The 21,136-nt window shown below is 39.8% G+C and overlaps 1 protein-coding gene across 5 annotated transcripts in view; it reads left to right on the forward strand.

Moving 5' to 3' along the window:
- The window catches only part of LOC130183481 (collagen alpha-1(XIV) chain-like), a 166,195-nt gene that overhangs the window by 27,850 nt on the left and 117,209 nt on the right, over nt 1–21,136 (forward strand). For all 5 annotated transcript variants that reach the window (XM_056398934.1, XM_056398936.1, XM_056398937.1 and 2 more), the window contains 2 exons: nt 20,032–20,190; nt 20,752–20,871. In XM_056398934.1, the coding sequence (XP_056254909.1) occupies nt 20,032–20,190; nt 20,752–20,871 (279 nt within the window). The remainder of the gene's footprint in view (nt 1–20,031; nt 20,191–20,751; nt 20,872–21,136) is intronic.

Raw genomic sequence — 21,136 nt, forward strand, 5'->3', positions numbered from 1 at the left:
ACCTGATATGCAATCAAAACCTCACGTGAGATCATAAGAGAAACAGTTCTGCTGCAGAGATCTTTTTTCTGGGTAGAGAATTATTTAGATTGGACCTCTGATTGAAATTGGAAAGTAAGCAAGCTCAAATCCATCAAAGAATCTCCATGAGTCTATTTTTGCTTGGAATGAATCATTATAAGGCCACGATTTCATCTAGTGCAGATCGAGGCCGTAAAAATCGTTTCGACAATATTAATATGTTGTGGACAGTCGACCTGCTCCCCTCTGTATCAGGGTGTCAGCTAAAACGTAACACGGCTCGTCTCAGTTGATATATTAACGTCGCACCTCAGCGTCTTCCTGCTCGCCAGACAAACCGTTTGCCTGTATAATTCTCTCGCGGTCTGTGCTCTGGTGTGTGATGGATGTTGAGTGTATTTTGACACGAGAACACTATAACTCATCTAATCTCTCGCTTCGTTCTCAGAGCGCCCGGGTGGCGTTCGCACATGTCCCTACAGGTCAGCACATACACCTGTCCTCAATGTCCGTCCTCCTGTGTGTCCGTCTGTCGGGTCTGGCCACCCGTTGTTATCCGTCTTTCAAAACCAGTTAAACATTTATTTGTTACACAGTGGCTGTTGTTGTGGGGTCGAGTGTTTTCTATTGTGGATTGTTGAAGTAAAGCAACATATTGAGAATTTCTGCGAATTAACGTTTATTCTTAAAACTGCTGTCTTTATTGATGATGCAGGACTGAAGCAGAATCGTGACATATGTGATTTGTTTTTGTTGAGCACTAATTTACTGATAGACAAATGTATTTGGTTCCATGTTTCAGTTGTGTGAAGACATTCTTGTGTAAAATTAAAGCCATAACAACTTCAGTGCAGTTTTTGAAAAGCCATGTTTCTTATATGATTACAGATCATAATTACGTTTAGGTCCAGTCTGTGTTACTAAACTCAACTCTACCTAGGTATTCTGTTCAGTTAAAAAAGTTCAGTTTATTTATTTAGATAAATTTGCATGTGATTTGATGCATTTGAATTGTTTGCATTTTAAATGAAAATACCTACATGTACAAAAATGAATTTACACACACAGCTGCCATTTAGCCGTCACCGATATACCAGCGCCTGTTTTTAGTAGAGCTGTTGAGCCTTCAGGATGTGTTCTTGCTGTGAGACATCTGTACTGGGTTGCTCCCTCCTGATAAGTCTGGTGACACACCACACCTCTCACTCTCTCAGCAGCGCAGGCCAGGTTTCTATGTTGAGGCTCGTCCTCTCAGAAAATGGCAGGAGGGAGAGTTGCATCAGATTCTGGGTGATGGTAAAAATGCTACCTGCATTGCACCGTCGAGAGACAGATCACCTTTTATCTGATGATAAAAAGCCTGCTTGCTGCTCCGCTGCCAGAGCTCTTAGACATGTATGTTCAAAGGAAAGAACATACATGTGCACATGTGAACAACATATAATGTATAATGTTTCATTTTGATAACCTCATACATAATGAGGAGTTTTGTGTTTGGAAATCTATTGGTAATTGTCCTCAAACTCGAGTAAACTATCTGCAATTCTAGTGCAAATGTCTGCAAACAGTCAGGGGCAGCACCTGCCATGTTTTTGTATTTTATCACTGAACTAAGAATGCAATACAAACTTAATATTCTCTGATAGTGTGACAGTCCTTGACATCCTTTTTTTTTTTTTTTTTACCAATAACTGCTCTAAAGTGTGAGTGTAATTTCTAAAATGTGACATTTGACAGCTCCACTTATGAATTGTTAAATATATAATATTGTTATTGTTAAAGGCAGCCAATAGGAAATCAAGCACAGCACTTTACCTGAACATCAGAACAATTCTCAGATGTCATAGACAGATAAAAACTTTATTTTTAAAGCACTTTCCTTTCCTGCCCTTTCCTCCCGAAGATGCCAGGGCCTTTTTATTTTCTTATAGAACAAAGAGACACACACACACACACACACACACACACACACACACACAGGTACCATCTTCACACACACCCAAATCATTTTTATTGAATGATGGATAAACAGCCTGGCACGAACCAGTTGCCATGGTAGCATTTATTTCGTGAAGGCCCATGGATTTGCTGAAGGTTGTTGGGTGTCTGAGTTTTGACTAAAGCTTGACTGATGAATTTTTTCAGGGATGGAAAAGATTTTGAACTTTGTACTTTAATTTATATAAAATATATTTATGTCAACCAGTAGTCAATAGTTTAAAACAGCAGAATTGTTAAATGTGCCCCTTTAGGTTTTTACTGTCTTGCAGTTTTTCTCAGAGTTATGTTTAAGGGCTCTGGCAGCGGAGCAGCAAGCAGGCGGTTTGGGCTCGCTGGTGTAACATATCAGTTACATGAAAATATACTGTCGTTATTACACCACTTTCACATTCCTGATGTGCTATGTCACCTGATTGGAATCCAGATCATTCAACAGCGTGCTTCGGTGATCCAGCTGAATTAGCGCACGCCATTTGTCTATGTTTCAACGCTGTCGGTCTGAGTTACATCACTGTCTTGTTACTTTACTCTATTCACCTGTGCACTGGAAAGTGTGTGTGTGTGTGTGTGTGTGTGTGTGTGTGTGTGTGTGCGCGTGTGTTTGTGTTCTTACATTCCTGAACCTACTGGAAATGGAGCATCTGTCCTTTCAAAGATAGAAAGTTGAGGTTAGCCAAAGGTGAAAGTACCATATAGGATTCTTTAACCCACTACCTATAAATCACATAAACTTTACTTTGCTGCTTACCATTCTAAAACAAGTCCTTCAACCTCAACGACCATACTGCTTGTTTGTCCTTACCCTCTGATACGACCAATAGGAACGTTTCCTCAAATAATGCCCCTATGCCACAGGCATACCAGACCTTCATCACGCAGTTAAGGTTGTGGATGCAGCCCCCTCCTGTGTCAAAGCTCTGTGTTTTGTTGACTCATCCATCCACCTTAACCTCCTCCTAATGTGCTGCCGCTCTAATCTCCGTCCTTTGCTCCCGATATAATTTCTATGGCAGCTGTTACAGGACAATCTTGTTTTAAAAGCAAAATATCACTTTTTAAGATACATTTTCTAACATCAAGCAGCCATTAGTTCGCTTCATTTCACTGCATCATGAAAATGAACTCGTAAACTTTCTGCAGCTGGGTTTTTCGTCAAGATAAACATTCATCCTGTTTTTTGTCAAAGTTGCGTAATTATCGTGTGGTGGTGCGGTTATGTGGGGAGTTTGTTCTGAGATTTATCCCTTGTGGTAAGTTCAGGTTGCCTGTGGGAAACTTACTCTTCAGACTTAACTTACTTACTTTACCTTACCTTAAAATGTAAGAAATGACCAAATTAATATTTATTGTCCCCTCTATGACAGCCATGTTCACTTATTGTCTTCAGGGATATGACAAAAATACAGAAGCTCATTCCTGCAGCCAGCTCTGAACACTCTGAGCCTTCTGTGCACACCGGGAAGAAAGACTTTCAAATGTCACTTCTCCTAAGTGCTTTGACTTGCAGTGCTTATGTAGCTCTGTAGCCACTCATTTCTGAATGAGTAAACAATGAAGAAAAAGCCTATTTTATGTTCATGAGCTGTGTTTTTAAGATTCCAGTTGATCAAAGACAGTTTCTGAAGAAATCTCTTAGTTAAACCAAATAACCACTTGTTTAAAAGTTCAAACATTCAGAACTGCATGATGAAACTGTGCATTGTATAACTGCCCTGTGAAACGCCGTCATGAGAGTCTGTATGGGTGGTGAAAGGTAAACCTGGAAGCAGCTGTGGAACGGAATGGATGTTGAGCACTCAGTTTGGCTGTAGGAGGTAAAGTGGACTCATAGATATAATGTTGTCTTTATTTCCGATCCTTGTGTTCTCTCGTTGAAGTGTCCTTGAGCGAGACGCTAAACCCCAATTACTCTGGATAGTTAGGCCACTCCACTGCAGGGTACTGTAGCTTCCCCTGCACTGGTGTACACGGACCAGTGCAGTCCATTTACGATTGAACATCTTTGCCTTTTTCCCATCCAGTGAGGAGATAGATAGATAGATAGATAGATAGATAGATAGATAGATAGATAGATAGATAGATAGATAGATAGATAAAGATGTTTTTGTGTCTTAAGTCGCTACAAATAACTTCAGTAAAATCTCATTATAAGCAACAGGAATGATTTCAGAAGTAGTTGGAAAGTTCAAGATGTGAAACTGTACAATTTCCCTTTCAGCTGGACATTCATACACTCTGTGTTTAAGAGGTTGAACTTGTGACCTTTCATTTACAGACACCGTGAACACTGTGTGTGTGTGTGCGTGTGTGCGTGCGTGTGTGTGTGTATAGGACTTACATGACCCTTTTTATTGAGGTCTAATTCCTAGTCCATTCTTTGAGCCCACAATAATTAGACTGTGTCAGGAGAAGACAGGCAGGAATAATGAAATCACAGCTTGGATCTCATGTTCCACTGCTCAGGGGTGGGTCTGGGTGTGTGTGTGTGTGTGTGTGTGTGTGTGTGTGTGTTTGTTGGTATGAGAGAAAAGGAAGAAATAAAGCATTTGTGTCATAAAATTGAGTCACACAGTTAAGTTTGGCGTGGCCACAAGTATGTGGAGAATGAATTGTGTACTTTTCTAGCCTGTATTTATCTAGCGGTCGTTTGCTGAGCAGTTGTTTTCTGCTCTTTTTTCAGGATCACTCTTGATTTACATTCCTGTGTTTATAATCAGGCTGCTTTCACACTGACTTTATGATCTCAATTTACCTAAAAAGTTTTTGAGTGACTGAGGCAGAGTCCACCTGACTGACGTGGACTGAGATCTGTTCCAGCTCGACTGTGGTATCAAAACACATCTGCTAAGATACAGATACCTCATATGTTTACCGTCACATGTTGTAACTTGTTGTGTCATCCAGGAGAGGGTGATTATTATTCTGTTGTGGTCTTTTAACGTTGATCGAGTCTTTTATTGGAAATTTGTTGCAAAGAACCAGAGTTATGAGACAGTGTATAATATTAGTCTTTCCGTTATTATGGTATTGCTGCAAGCTTTTAGTCAGGGTCCTTCTGAGGTAACATTAATGCTTCACTAAATTAATATTGCAGTGACTGGGCTGTGCAAATGCTTTTCCTCTTATTAGGTAGATTCAGAAACTAAATATCTACAATGTTAATGTAAATGAGGCATTAGAGGTTAAAATTAAGTACACATGTGACTGGTTTATAATTCAAGCTTCAAAATCTGAAAACCGGGGACTGCATTTTAATGTCCTAGGTTTTTGTCATATAGTATCTTCAGTAAAGCAGTTGGGACGGACATTTCTTCTCTCATATACGAGAATGAAGAAATACCAAGATGTTGCCAGTTTTCAGATGATTCATCTGGCCTTTTTTTCTTCTTCACTTGGACGGGTGATCTCTCTGTTGTGAGGATGTATCTGCACTGAGACAGCTGGTGTGGAAGGAGAGTCAGGCTTGGGTAAACTTGTCAGCATGAGCAGTGTGGCAACGTGCAGCTGCACAAGGACAGTCAAGATGTGGATTTGGACTGCTGCATATGTCAATACTTGGACAAGTTGATGTGGATTTGTTCGTGTTTTATTTTTTGCTGTGTACACAATATGGTGTGGTGCACTTGATGCAGGGGTGGGGGGGCAGAATTCATTTGTTTTGTTGCTTATTCAGCCAAATGTTGATGTGTAGACAGCCAAAGACATTTATTTATTGTGCATTTCTTTCATATGCGGATAGATAACTTTGTTACATCAATATATGCAGAGGATTTTTCATGGTTGAACAGATTGTTTTATTTCTAAAAGACAAACAGGTTGTCTAGGGCTGGCTATCAAATTGACATCTTGTTTGAGCAATATAAACATGTATTTTCTACAGAATTAAACACTTATTTCATTTATTTTAATACAATATGCCAGATTGCTCGTTGCATTTGCTCGCAATGTTGGCTCAAGATAACCAGAATCAGAAAAAAATACGTATTGTCCATCAGAAGGCGATGGAATCATACAGAGCAAAGGGGAAACAATTGTTAGTGTTGGCATGCTTTGGCAGTCTTTCACTACTTGTTTATAAAGTTAATGGATGTTGAACAGATTTGATTTTTGAATGTGTTTGTTCTGGCCAGAGGGACTTTGTATCAGCCAATCGGACGGGAGGAGTCAGAATGAGTTATGGAGGGACTGTAAAGAGTCCCGTGTGATGATGAGGGCGGGTTTCCTTCGGACTGACCGGGTGTTGAGATCAGACGGTGGGGGCTGGGTGGTGCCTGTTGTTTTACTTGCATGGTAGATGAACTTTGCCTAAAGAAAACAGTCAAATTTGACATTTCCTGCTTTGATAAGAAAATACCTGGTTAAAGTAAGTAGTACAATTTGAGGTATGTCTGTGCACATGTGTTTTGTAGGTATTTACAACTAGTCAAGCTGAAAGACATTATTTTCAGGATGGTGAAATACAAACATGGCCTCCTACAAAAAAAAAGGGTTAAGCCCATTGATGCTTTCTGGTTTTACAGGGTAATACTGTGCATGCATTTAACTGCACATTAGAACACAGTTAGTGCTTTGTAGCTGAGTAATTATACTAATTGAATCGCATATTTCCCACTTCACCATTGTTGTAAAGCTTGTGTAAACAGTGGAGTCTGAAAGTCTGAGACGGCTCTCCCACTTTGACATAAATTAGGCTTGAATTAGAGTCTGGAAACGCTTGCCTACTGGAAGCTATCGGAAAGCCTTTTGACACACACTGGCCTTCAACAGGATTTACAAACAGCTACTGAACGTGATGTCAATCTGCTACGCCACAAATAAAGATGAATGATGAACTAATCAAGCATCCGTGCCAGTAATTCAGGGTGTTGGGAAGGCCAAAGAGGAGAGGAGATGTTGATTTAGTGAAATTGGAAAGAGAGAGAGAGAGAGAGGCAAAGAGAGAGGGCCCTGTAATGCAGGAAAGATGGAGGAGTTTCATCACTTTCTGTTTGACACTGTGACAGCCTCATTTAGATTTGAGAGAGGAATGAAGGGACGCGGGGAGACTGGATGCAGGGAAAAGGGAGAAAGACCAAGGAAGGTTACAGCAAGAAGACAGCTGCATGGAAACCGCTCAGCGCTGCGTTTGATATCTGGTTGTATGATTGGAAACAGCAGAATAAGGACAATTTCTGTTTTTTGTTCAGATTCGCACACTGCTGTATTTAGAGTAAAAGGAGAGTGTTGGAGCTGGTGTACTTTTAGCTATGTTGTGGTGCAAACAGGGGGTCAGTTGTGGACACTGAATAACTTCTATTTATGTATTAAATTATTATTATAGTTATTTAATAGTCATTAATGAAGTTCTGCTGTTGAGGCTTCCCAACAACTTCACCTATCTTTTCCCTTGGAGATTTCAAAGCCTCGCTATCGGATGTTTTTTAATGATTCCTGCAGCTGTTTTTCTTAATTCATTCTTTCTTGGCTCCGTGTTTTATGTAGTTGTGTTGTTTCTTGTTCTAAGGCCTCTCTTTGAAAACAGATCTTAATCTAAATAAGACTGCGTGATTAAATAAAGATTATATAAAATAATCCCAGGTACACTGAGCAGAGTGATGGTGTGCAGGTGTGTGTGTGTATGTGTGTGTGTGTGCTTTATGCCATATTGACATCATCAGGCTGTAGGAAATTAAGCTTATACAGAGCAAGCTTGCACGTAGCAACACAGAAAATAGGTCATCAGTGTGTCTGTGGTGTTAAGTGAAACCTGTCTGGACAAGAATATATCAGACTGCATTTTTATGATTTGAAGGCTCTAATGTCTGAGATTGGACACTTATGATCACGACAGTCGGTCGACTGTGTGATGTTAGAAGTTTTGCGTGGAATAGCACGGTTGCTGTCGGTCAGACACGCTTTTGCATTGACGCACCTGTTTACCTGGAGTATGTTGGGATGCGGCAGTGATGCTGATCAGGTTTCGTGGTTGGGCTTGTTTGTTTGTTTGTTCCAGTCTGTGTTTCCGTGCTGTAAATATCTGGTCTGTTTTCCCCCTCTGGGTTTTCAGCACTGACTGCCATGCAGTTTGTTCTTCACCAGATTCAACAGAGAGAAAAGGCTCTTTCTCTCTCTCTCTTTTTCTGGTTCGTTAATCTCTGAATCGGTTTTTCCGCCTAATATCTTTTTTCCTCTTTTATTCCCTCACCATCAGTTTTTTCTTTCAGCTACTTGCTTTGTCTCTCTTTGTTCTTATCTCTTGCCACTTGTTTATTGCCTTCATTCCTTTTTTCTGTAACAGGCTTTGAGTATTTACTTTGCTCTCTTGTGTTTTTCCTTCCTGATATCATTCTTTATCTCCTGTATCTCTTTGTCCTTCTCTATAGTCTTCATTTGCTCCTGCACATTATTTTCTTTTCTTTTTTCTTTCACTTTCTCTTCCTTAGTCATAGTTTCAATGATAAGGCTCTTCTCTTCTATTTTCTCATTCTCTTCTAGTTTCTCTTTCTGTCCTGACTGGCAGAGTTGTGATTGTCCTTGCACATTTATTCAAATGATGGCACATTTTCTCAGGGCCATCAATCTACCTTTCTTTGCTTCCTGTCATTCTTTTCTTGCAGGGTCACCTATTTGACGACATGGCATATAATTTCCTTTTTTTCTTTCATTGTTTCATTGTTTTTATTTGTATTTTTTAGGCCTCTGATTACAGTCGATTGTCTCCTGTTTGCTTGATTTCGTCTTTTACTCGTGAATTATGAAGACATGATTGATTGGATTTTAATAATACTAATTAAAGCTTTAAACGTCCAGCCACTTCAGCGACGACTCCTGAGTAAAAATACAGTAGGTATAAATAAAGGGATGTTCAAAGAAGAAGCAACCACATTGAGCCGGTTAGTTGACGAGCAGCAGGAGACTACAGCAGCTCTTAACGCTGTTTAGATGAACGTCTTGTTTCTGTTGGGTGGACGAGAAGTCGTGCTGTGCCACGCATCATGGCATCTGATCACAGCTCCTCATGCTTGTTATGGAAAGAAGTTTTAAAAAGAACTGAAGCTGTTTCTGCTCCAAAGCAAATGCATATCTGACTCTCGCTCAGGTTCAATAATTATACAAATGTGAATGGACATTAACGGTGGTGCACCACAAAGCTATCAGAAAACATCTATATTGTCTTCATAGACCACTGTTAATATACAAGATGCAGTAGAAACACACTCTGTGATGATGCTCAAGTTTTAAGAACTGCTTGTATGAAATTTAAATTTTCAGGTTGTTTGGAGTGAGCAGGAGAAAAAGAGCTGCGTGGTTGGAATGAGCAGTGAAAGTCACAATGACTGAGCACTGTTCTTCTTTCCTCACACTCTCTGTGCCTCTGTGTCCTAACCCCCCCCCCCCACACACACACACACACACAAGTGTCACTGCAGCTCTGTTTTGTTCTTTCTGCTGCTCAGTGTGTGTGTGCATATCCTTTTTTCCCTGTCTTGTGAGAGTTCTCATTAAAGAACATCAAATCCCCCCCCATTCACACACTCACACACACTCACACACACACACACACAATCTCTTCACAGCCCCGTGTAGAGCTCAGTCCCCCGAGGTGGCGCCGTACTTGTGAAAATAATATCAATAAGAACTCTCAGCAGAACGTTGGTGACAGGTGTGTTGTCGCTTGTACAACCTGCACGACACAGTGGGGCAGGTTTAATATCACCTTAACAAAGTTACCCTCACCATTTTTAACACCACTGTACCTTATTGTCATGCTGCCTCCAAAAATAGCTCATCTGGTTGGGCTCAGAATGAGTGAGTTAATGTCACATAGTGAAATGAGTAGCATTTTTATTAGCATTAGTAGTGATAGCAATAGTTTTCAGTATCAGAACTATGAATTGTGTTGAATATGAAAATCCCTCACCTTCAACCATTGGTAACAATCCAATAGCAGAATTATACCACTGTAATGTGTATATTTAACTGCTGGAGTCTTATCGTTGGTGCACATACTAAAATTAAAATTGGCTCCTTTGTTTCTTCTTTTGTCTTTTTATGGTTTCTGCTCTGCAGTCCAGGCAGTAAATCAACAGTCGGTCAAACTGTGTTGCCTTGACAGCGATGTCTTCCTTGGATTTTACCGTGGATGCACTTTGACTTTCTGTTGGTGGAACTCTCTCATTCACTCTTCTTCGTCTTCTGTGTAGTTAGCGTCGGAGAGCTACCAATGAAACATTGATGAACTGGTTCTAGGTTGGATCATTTTTTTTTAATTTTACATGAATCAGTAATTGAGGAGCACGGCAGCAACGCCCGGGTTGCTTTATGGCATAAAGTGGAAAGGACGACACAGTTCTACCAGATCAAACAGAGTTGACGCTCAGTGATGATGAATGGTTTTTGAAAGGTTGATGAAGAATCTCACACTCAGTCAACATGTTTATTTTCCTCAGGGAGCAAGAGATGGGAAATGAGATACACCAGCGCTAAACATTATCATGGGTAAACACTCCGCTGGCTGTTTATAATGTACAACAAGCTCAAATTAGTGCAGTCTAATATAACAGTCCTGCAATGAAACCTCCTTCATGTGGGTTAGTATGTTCAGTTTTTATTGATATAGTTCATACAGGTGTTGATTCAACTTTAGTGTAATTTTAAAGGCTGCAGCTGGTGGTGCTGTTGAACTTTATTGTGTTAAACTAACAGCTGTTTCTGTTATTTTGTCCACCCCATTAACATTGATGAATGTAGGCTAAATAAAAGAACAACCTCTGTATAATGCAGTACAGCTCAACAGCATCACAAACTACATCCTCCGAAATGATCATCCAGTTAAATCTACACCTCTCAAAAACAATTTGAATAAAAACGGAACATTATAACCTTCATGAAACCAGGATTTATGTCAGACTTGTTGTATAAGACTGCTTTAGTTTAAGCTAGATGTACCTAATAAACTGGCAACTGAGTTTAAGCCAACTACTCTTCAGTGTTTTCATGTATTTAAAATGGTTATACAAAGAGGTGTTTTATAATTTGGGAATGACATTACAATGTAAAAAACAACCTGCACATAACTGACCATATAAATGTAGGTATGTTGCTCATGCTACGTTAACACTTCCTGTTACCTCATTACGATTCAGAATGTAAGGAAACTGAGCCGTTACCTGTGGTGTGTAATCACCTTCTATTTTCCTCTTTTCTCCTCTGGCTGAGAGAGAGAGAGAGGATCTTCCCAGCAGCGGGTGGACTGATGAAACGGAGGAAAAGTCAAATCACCGTCTGTACTGTGCTGCTCATCTGCTCGGCGATAACCCCGCGGCTGGGGCGCCGCTCTCGCTGCTCAGCGCCTCATGGGAGCAATCAGATCCCTCACATGTCGCACTGAGCTGTTCCTGTGTCATTATGGATTCATTTAGAGCATTCTTGTATAAAAATGACTCATTACAACAGGAGGATGCATAGCTTCATTATGTCTCAGTGTGATACACGCTAATTACACTTGGAGCTGTGTGTGATATACAATTTACAGGCTGGAGATGGTATCAGAAGTTAATAGTGCAAGACAAAGTGCGCTGATAGCAGATTATAAAACTCAGATTATAAAAAGCTCAGAGATGCACAGGGCTGTTGAATACAAGCAACTTAAGGCAGAATTTATTTGGATTCTTACCGTTTTTTGGGGTAAATTAGGATTTTCTAAAGTAAGAATTCTGGTTAACTGAGCTGCATTTCTCACGTATGTACTTACCTTCTTGAAAACTTTTCACAGTGTCTTATGTAATATTGAGCTGCAGTTGTAGGCAGAGGTAGTTTACTAGCTTTTTTTAGACATTTACATACAAATGATTTACTGCCATGTCAGACAATCTGAAACCTGAAAGCAAACACTCGGCGGTAATAGCATCAGTAAATGGGAATAGCGGTAAAGATCCCATCGTAGCAGCTGGAGCTGCAGAAGGGACGGTTCAAAAACAAGGATGCCTTGGAGACATGGAGAGTTGAATTTTTAAGAAAATTTTGTAGACAAATACAGAATAGTAGTTTGGCCCCGAATGTTACCATAATTTAGATTTCAAAGAAAATGGCAACGTCCTTTCGAGAATCTTTGATGCTGAGCGCAGAAACTCCTCTGCACTTTAGAGCCATTTATTACTTACTGTAAGACAAAGCTGAAATGATCTGTGATTCATGAGTTTTCCTGTCCTTGTTTACAATCATTATGACAGTGATGAGGTGCATTAAATCTACTGTAAGCGTGTAACTGAGGCTCATCCAGCCAAATCATTTCTGCATTTTGCAGTGGAACAGTTGCAGACTTCGTCTGCAGAGGCTGGACTGGCTCAACAAAACCAACAAACAGCAGAGGATTCATTTGTATCCTATGGAGATGTGTATGCCTGATACTGTTGACTAGTTTTATATTTGTAGCATTGCAACACTTTTTTTTCCCTTGCAAACTGTGCATAAGACGATAGAATTATTATTTATTTGTGACCTTTATTTTCCCAGGGATGAATTGTGCTGAGTGTGCTTGTTTACTGCACCACCAAATTTCACATTTATATTGTCGGACATTTCTGCATCGGGGAGCAGGGCAAGAGCATTACTGGTGCAACTGGAAGCTCAGTGCCTTGCCCAAGGGCATAAGATGGAGCATGTGCTTCACTTTTCCTGTTGTGAGAACCAAAACACAAACCTTCAGGATACATATGTGCCTCAAATCAGACTCTTATTAGTCTCTTCTATGGAGAAATGCTCATAATATTCAAAGTTTGTGATAAACCCTAGCCAATATCTTTAGGCCATCGTAATCTAAACACAGGTTAAAACAAAGAATTTGCCACTGGTGTTCGACTCAGGTTCAGAGATTTGATGTTGTCAGGATGGCAAGAGACACATGAGATTAGAAATGTAATCCGGGGCTCAGAGGAATCTGCAGCTGCATCCTAACAAGCTTGCTCTCCTTTCATGTTGCAAAGAGAAATGAGGTGCTTGCGGTCCCCAGCTTGAGGTGCCGGTTGTCCACTTACTCATTATGTGTATGCGTAGAAAGCCCTGGATTTACTGTCAAGGTGTTTTTTTCTGTCTCTGTGAAGGTATTTAAAACATCTGTGACACTTTCTTGAAATGTTCCAAAGCCAAAACCAAAAGTAATTTAAACCATAAATGACAAAATAAACTTACCGTAACTCTGATCTTTCTTCACTTATCTCATGCCTCATTCTGAAATAATGAATGAAAATATACAGATGAATGCAACATATTGTTTAAAGGACAAAGGACATTTGCCCAGGAAACATTCAAGCTGATCTTTGATCGTTCAAGAGGAGTCACACACGATAAACGATCAACTTATTTTATTTGATAAATTCAGACGAAGGCCACAATTTCTGATTGCTTCATTCAAAACCGCTTCAGGGCATTTAACCTTTACTTTAGGTCGTGTAATTCCCCTAGTTTAATCATTTACTGAGTACACACTAAACTCATCAAATTTGAGTAATGAAACCTGTTAGCTCACATCTCACCAGCCTTTCTTTCTTGGTTTGGAGATGCCTAAGTTAACAGACCTGCAGAGCCGCTTACGAGAGGTAAAATAAGATCTAAAGGTAAACAACTTGCAGGTGTTGTGAAAACCGCGTTGACACCTGTACCTGTTGAACTCTCCACACGGATGACCGCGTGGAATTCACATGAGCTGGAAATGAAATTTGTCTCACAAGCTGTCTTGTTGGCGTGGAGCTGTGGAATCAGAGGCAGCTGACCTTTTCACCTCCTGGCGTGTAAATTAGCTGAGCATAGATAAATCTATCACACACAGGCCTAAGGTGTGATAGCTCACCTATGACTTGACAGGTATTGGCCTTGCGGTTGCAGCCCTTCTGCCTCAGGCCATTAGTTTAGCCCTGACCTGGCTTTGACTGCTGGACGTCAAGAAGAGTTGGAGATGTTGGAGATGTTATGCCTGTGTCTTTTAAAACTTCCTTTATTCGAAAGTAAAAAAGTAAAAAATGTTTGATAACTTGCCTTGGTTATCTCAAACTGACAAGAAAAGTTTTTTTTCTCTGCTGCCTTTTTGGAAGGGGAAAACATAGAAGCCAATGTGGCTGATGTAATATTTCCTCTTTCATTTTAATATTAAATTTTTTATGAGAGAAAAAGAAGAAAATAAGAATCAAGTATTACATTTTCACTTTCTGCAGTGGCTCAGAGCTAAATGTAGAGATTCAACGTTCTTCAGAAATGTTGTGTTTTCTCAGAAAATAATGACACATTTTAGATAGAAAAGTGAAATCTGTTGACCAGTGGAATGAATTGAACTGACCCTGACAGAGTTAGCGCCTCGCCCTATAGATTTGGGGACTTTTGGAGTCTTGGCTAAGCACAGCCTGTATCAACCTGTGGGCCCTGTTTACAGTCATGAATATGTATGGGAGTGTCAGTAAACAGAGAGGACTCATTATAATATTGTTTACACTTACCCGACTAGGGTCACGTCCTCTGTTTCATAGTCCTGACCCTCGCTGTCTTGGGATGTGCCTCAGACCTGCGCCATTTTGACTTTTTGACCTGTTGAGAAACACTTTGCCTGAGGGGCCTCTCCACTAATAGCCATCTAGTTGAAAAATCTGTCAGCAAAACCTCTATTTTGTAAGTTTCCCTTCCCTCCCTCCCTTTCTCTCTTGTTCGCCTCCTTTGCCTAAATTTCATCCTCCCAGTTTAAAAATCCATCCACTGCAGAATGCAAGTTACATCACTTTAGCAAAGGGATGTTATACACAGATAAAGTGTTTTGTTTTGTTTTTTTTTGTTACCAAAAGACAAACTCAGATCAGTCAGTCATGGCTGAGACTCGTCACTCTTCTTGTCCTTGTTCGTCACAGCTTTGCAGGTTGATCCACGGAAAGGCTCACATCAGGACATTTCAGATCATATCGGAGACGTTTTCTTATCACAGAAAACAACAGCAGAAATACAGCTGCAAGCTGCAATAAACGGGTTCCCAGAGTGTGACAAAAAAACGCAGCGTGTTTCCTGTTTACCCCATAAGGCATCATAGGTGTTTTGGCCTTTGTCGTCACGAAAGAAGTTCAGATGGCTGTTTCTAGTTTAAAATCTTCACATATTAACTTTTATGCAAAATTCAGCTTTCTATGAACCTGCTACGGTTACGTCAGGATTGGTTATTGTGCCAACTGATTTATGATTTTGCATCGAGTTACTAATTTAAAACACGTCACTTTGGCGCAAATTGGAACTGCCTCAGAAACGTCCTGCGCTGCGCTTTATCTGACTGGAACTTTACCCGCAGCGTCCACAGTAAGCGTTTCTGAACAGTTGACTTTAATTTCATTATTAATGCTCTATTTGTTCCTGTCTTTGTCATATACACCAATAGTGCGTTTTTTGCAGTTTCAGGACCTCGTTTCTGGGACCCTAGTTTCTCGTGCGAGAGCCACCTGGCAATTACGAGTAACGGAGGCACTAGAAATAACATTTTATTGAAATTTAACTTCATATAGGTTATACAGTGCACGATGTGACCAGTGTTAACCTCTCTGTGTTGTGACTGGATGGATTTATTTACCCGACAGTAAGTGACAAAACGTGATGGGATTATCTTTCATTTTGATAAAGCAGAAAGCGAGGTAAAGTGCATGAGAGGCGAGCTCCTTTTCCCTCAGCTCTTCTCCCCTAGAGATGAGAGATTAGGGCAACTAAAATCAGTACAGTAAACACATTATAAACTAATACATTCATTAGTTTTTAGTAGGTCACTCTCTTTGCTCTTTAAGTTCAACAATGGTGGTTATGCCATGTTAACTAATGTTAACTCACACTTTCTTCTTCTTAACTCCCAAATAAACCGGAAATTAAATGCGGTACTTCCTTTGTAAAAGTCATTTAAATATCTGGAAATCATGGGGATCATTTCTTTTATTCCTCTGTTCTATTATGTCATCTCTTTATCTTTCCTTTTCCTTTACCATTATGGTTTATTTCTTCTCATTCTTCACTTTACTTCTATCTCGTTTTTTGCTCTTATATCATCAGTATGATTGATACATTACATTTTTATTAGTAGCTGTTAAATGAAAATAAAGACATACTGTGTTTCCATTGTAGCATAAATAAGTAATAACACAGAGGAGTGCTGATGATAATTTACAAGGATAAGAATCAGTACAGCAAACAGAAGAAGAAATAAAGGAAAACAAAGGCCAAGGGGAAGATTGGTAAATCAAGCAGAAAGAAACACAACATTGGTATTCGCAGCAGACTCGCTTGTATAGTTGTGCCCTTTAATATGCATCTGCCACTGCTTTTTCCATTGCTTCCTCCTCTCTCGCTCTATGTCTTTTTTCCTTTTTCGCCATCTGTCCAGGTGCTAGTATTTTCCCAGACAAGCTGTTAAAAGAATCTAGTCTTCTTTCACTTAGGGGCCCGTAAAACACTGTTTTGCCCTTTTCACTACCTGTATTGACCGAAACACATCCTTCCTCTGCATCCTCGAACTTGTTCCTCTTCCTCTTCACAGCTCGTCTCCTGTATTTCTAAGTTGTTAGACAGGACTCGCACATATTGTATTTTTAAAAATGGGTTTGTTTTTGTACCTGAGTGCTTAAATGATCACTTCATTTACTGATGCATCAGTCATTTTAATAATCAAATGAACCAAACATTTTCTGGTAACAGCTTATTGAATGTGAGGATCCGCTTCTTTTTGTTATTTTGTGTTATTACGAATTAAATAACTTTGATTTTTTTCACTGATGGGCCAACAAAGCAAGTCATTATAAGACATCACTTTGTCCTCTCTGTTAGGAATCATCAATCAATGTTTGAAATTTCAGAAATTATTAGAAAACATATTCAATACTCGATATTCATCACAAGCAGACAGAAGTTTACATGCAACAGTGAGTCCTTGATAAATGAAGATAAAGCACCTAAAAGGAGAGTTTCAGTGTGATTTCAAGTTTCAATATGAATGTTGCAGTTTTAAAATCAGTTAAAACCCAATCAGGATCATTCACTTCAGTTCAAAACAGCATAAAAAATGATTAGGAAACCTCAAATTCAGTCAGTGAATTTAACCCACCGCAGTGAAATAGAGGCTGATAATGCAACTGTGTAAGTTCTCTTCGAAGTTCCTGCAAAGTGTCTTTATATTAGTAATATTAAGCACTTTATATTGCTGCATCACAGTCAGGACTACCTGCAGAGTGCAAGGGGGACTAACTGTTGACTAGTGGTGTTTGCAGTCTCTGCTTTGTCCTTTCCAAAATAAATCTGTCAGCCAGCACCTAATGTTCACTCCAGTTCCTCCCGCAAATCAACACTCAGTGAAACCAACAGTCAAACCAGCTGTCTGTAAAATGTGACACATTTTTCTGCTTTTCATGCTTCTGTAGTTTGGAAATGCAATGCTGATGCACAAACATGTTGACAGACACACACAATATTTTACTTTAAAATCTTTTGTGTCATTTAGCTGATGCTGACTTGCAGCAACAACCCAAGAATGAGCTTAAATTTCTATATGGCTCACTGCTCAACAAACTGATAATCAGCGCCAAGCTCAAGGCTCATTCTTTCCAGAGCGGTGAAGTAATTGTGCGTCTTATGTGTCACTGCTTTCATCTGCCCACTGAAGTTGTATTGGATAGCGGCGCTGAGGCTCTCCTAGTAGACTGAGGAGGAGGTTTAAATTCCGACACTGTAGAGACTTGTAAGGAGTGATACACTTCTTAGTTCCTGTCAATGATGAATGTAATGACTGCTGAAGAATGCCCCTTGCCACCCCTGCAAACACACATACACACATAGATGCGCACACTCCGCCCCTCCACACCTCCCGAGATGTTGAAACACGCTGCAACCTGAAAGAAATATTCTCTTATACATCTGGAGGATAAGAAATCATGTGCCAACAGGTGCAGATATACAGCGTAAGGTCCCACATGCGTTTCATAAAAGTATGTATGAAATTTATACTGAAGACAAAGCTAGTTGCAAACCAGTGGCTGATGCTCATGGTTCTCCCTACAAATAAACACTTATTAATACAGTTTTTGCCTAGATAGGTAAACCATCAGGGTATTGTTTTCGTAATCATTACTGCCTTGTGGCTACATGAGTTTGAGTGTTTTGTTAAGCTGTATTTATTCGAGGAGGAGTCGCTGGGCACCTACAGCTCTTATTCGGCTCCGCCTTGCTTTCATTTGTTTCCATATTTACAGAGTTTACAGATCTTGAAAAGTGCGTTCTGCTGTGGTTCTATTGAGGCTGATACAGTAAATACACTGTAGACCCAAACAATGAGCTAAAAGAGGCTAAAAGTTTCCACGGAGCGTCGGAGTTGATGATGATTATTTGTCGTCACATTACACAAAGTCAGAATTACAGCATGTACAAGTACAATGCTACAGCTGAGGAATCAGTTTTAATTAGTAGAAGGGGAAGTCCTGGTTTTTGAGTATTCAACATTCAAATCTGGCTAGTGACAATTTTTTTTTGGTCATATACTCTGCCTCCTTATTTCCTGACAGTCTCTGTAATATTGATTTTCTAATAAAGGTAAATAATAAGGCGAGGCACGGCAAGTTTATAGATAGATAGATAGATAGACAAGGCAATTAAAGTCAAAGTGCTTTACAGAGGCATGGAAATGCAATAAAAAAAGAAATCTAAGACTCTGGAAGTTGGTTTCAACTTTGAGTAGCATCATTTCTAAATGCAGACTGGGTATATTAAACTATACACATTTTCCTATGGCATTTATCTGACATTAGAACAATTAGGAGAGTTTCATCGAGTGATGAGTGAATGGAGTGAGGGAAATGCAATTTTCTGTTATTCTCAATTCTCCAGATAAAGAAGATTGAAGATAATCAAATATGGTTGAATCAAATGACCACACAGCTGAACCTTCATGACAGTTGGCAGAAAATTGTTTCAGTACGTTTGTGTATGTTTAAGTTTGAATGTGATTTTAAAGCAAAAAAAAAAAAAAAAGACCATTGAACCCAATTGTGGATTACAGAGAATTTAAGATGGGCACTGAAGTGATTGACATGTTCAGTTACACTTCAAAACAGATTAAATTGCCTGCACATCCAGAAAAGATGAAGTGATTGCAAACCTTCATCTCTGCCAGTATTGTTTTCTAATCATAGATGCTTATTGCAGAGTGTGTGGTCAGGTACTTGTTCATATTCATATATTTACACACATTCCCACTGGGGAACTGCCCAGAGCATCAACACTCGTCCACCGGATGTGCTGGTAGATTCTGTTACCTTGCTCAAGTGCATCTCGGCAGTGTTTACTCATTCTTATTGTTGGGGTCTGCGGTGAATAAAACCAGCACCCAAAGATTCCACATCAAGCCGATCTCACAGAGGTTTCCAAAACTCAGTGAGAAGGATAACTGGCTGATAGAAATATGGTTGCTTCCTAATTTGGTTGGCCTTTGGCTCGCTCTGTGCCGGACTGGCTTTTGTAAAGGAGCTGCTGTTGCCTCATTAGAGTGTGGTCTGTTTTATCACCCAGTAAACTGTTGAGACAAACAACAGAGTGGGCTGTTATTTTTCATCTGCTAAAACTAAGTGCCTGGCTCCTCTAGGGTTTAATTATACTGTGTTGAACTGAATTAGAATTAATGAAACACTTTGTAATACTTTGGGACAGAAGCTGCACATCAAGTTGTCCTACTTTTACCGCTGCAGATCTATCATGTGTGCTGCTGTAGGCAGCATGAAAAAAAAAAAACTGTGTGCATGTTTTACATTCTTTTTTTTTTTTATCTGGTTCATACTTTATATTATGGATATTCATTTCAATACAGAAAGCCTTTACTCTATGTTCCTGCACATCACAGCTCTACCAAAACTATCACTCCCAGGGCAGGAAAGCTTTTTTTCACTAGTTTAGTTTTATACATTTCATTACATTGCACAGGATTATTTTTGTTTGGTAAATTTGTGTTTATTTTCTTTGTTTCTGTCTGTCTGTCTTCAGATGAAGAGGGGTTCATGTGTAAGACTCCAGCCATAGCTGACCTTGTGATTCTGGTCGACGGCTCCTGGAGTATCGGTCGCATCAACTTCAGGCTGGTCAGGACGTTCTTAGAGAATCTGGTCCGGGCCTTCACTGTGGAGTTCGACAAGACCAGGATTGGTGAGGAGGTTTTTGTGTTTCAGGTGTTTCCTTGTGAAAACCACGTTACTGTTACAGGGACTAAAAGTAAAGTGAGTATGCTTTCAAATATAACGTAATGAATAGTTCTTATTTATCAATGAACAGCACCAGTTTGAGTTTTAGCTTTTTGTCCTGTTGCAGAATGAATCTGGGACTAATCAGATGCATCCTAATGGATAAGAATCTGAACATTTACAGTGCCTAAAATGTTTGCACAGTGCTTTGTATGCATACCATTTGGTGTATGCTTTCATTTGAAGCACATTTAAAGCCTAAGCCGGGCTCAGATCTGTTGATTAGCCCTGGTTTGAACCCACAAAATGATCTTTTAAATTGTAGCTGTTTGCACAGATGCCAAATACGTCAGGCTGAATTTTATGGGGAACGTACAGTGGGGCCCACTGGTCTCAGACTTTTGTACGCCACCGTATACAAACTGAGAAACAAACAATATTTTTAATGCTGTAATGTTGCAGCCATTAACTGCAGGAGCCATGTGACTGTTCACTTAATAGTCTGAATATGACTGTGTGTGTGCAGGCTTGGCTCAGTACAGCGGAGACCCCAGGATTGAGTGGCATCTGAACGCTCACACCACCAAAGACTCTGTGATCGATGCTGTGAAGAACCTGCCGTATAAAGGAGGAAACACACTGACAGGTACGCTGCCAACTAAACCCTCAGCCGCCCTCTGGTTATTACGGTCCTCTGCGCTCATCACAGTGAACAGATAATGCTCTATAGTTGTCTTGGACCAAAGCCAGTCCTCTACCTCAGCTTAGTGGATTCACTTTAGTGCAGTTCATTTAAATTCAGTGTTAATAAGTTTGTGACCTTACAGCGTTAAGCTGTTAAGATGTAAATTAGCAGGAGCTCCACTTGTATTAAGGATGAGAGTGAATTTATTCTAAACAATGACAGAGGT

This window comes from Seriola aureovittata, chromosome 16 (genome assembly GCF_021018895.1).
Source record: "Seriola aureovittata isolate HTS-2021-v1 ecotype China chromosome 16, ASM2101889v1, whole genome shotgun sequence".
NCBI lineage: Eukaryota > Metazoa > Chordata > Actinopteri > Carangiformes > Carangidae > Seriola > Seriola aureovittata.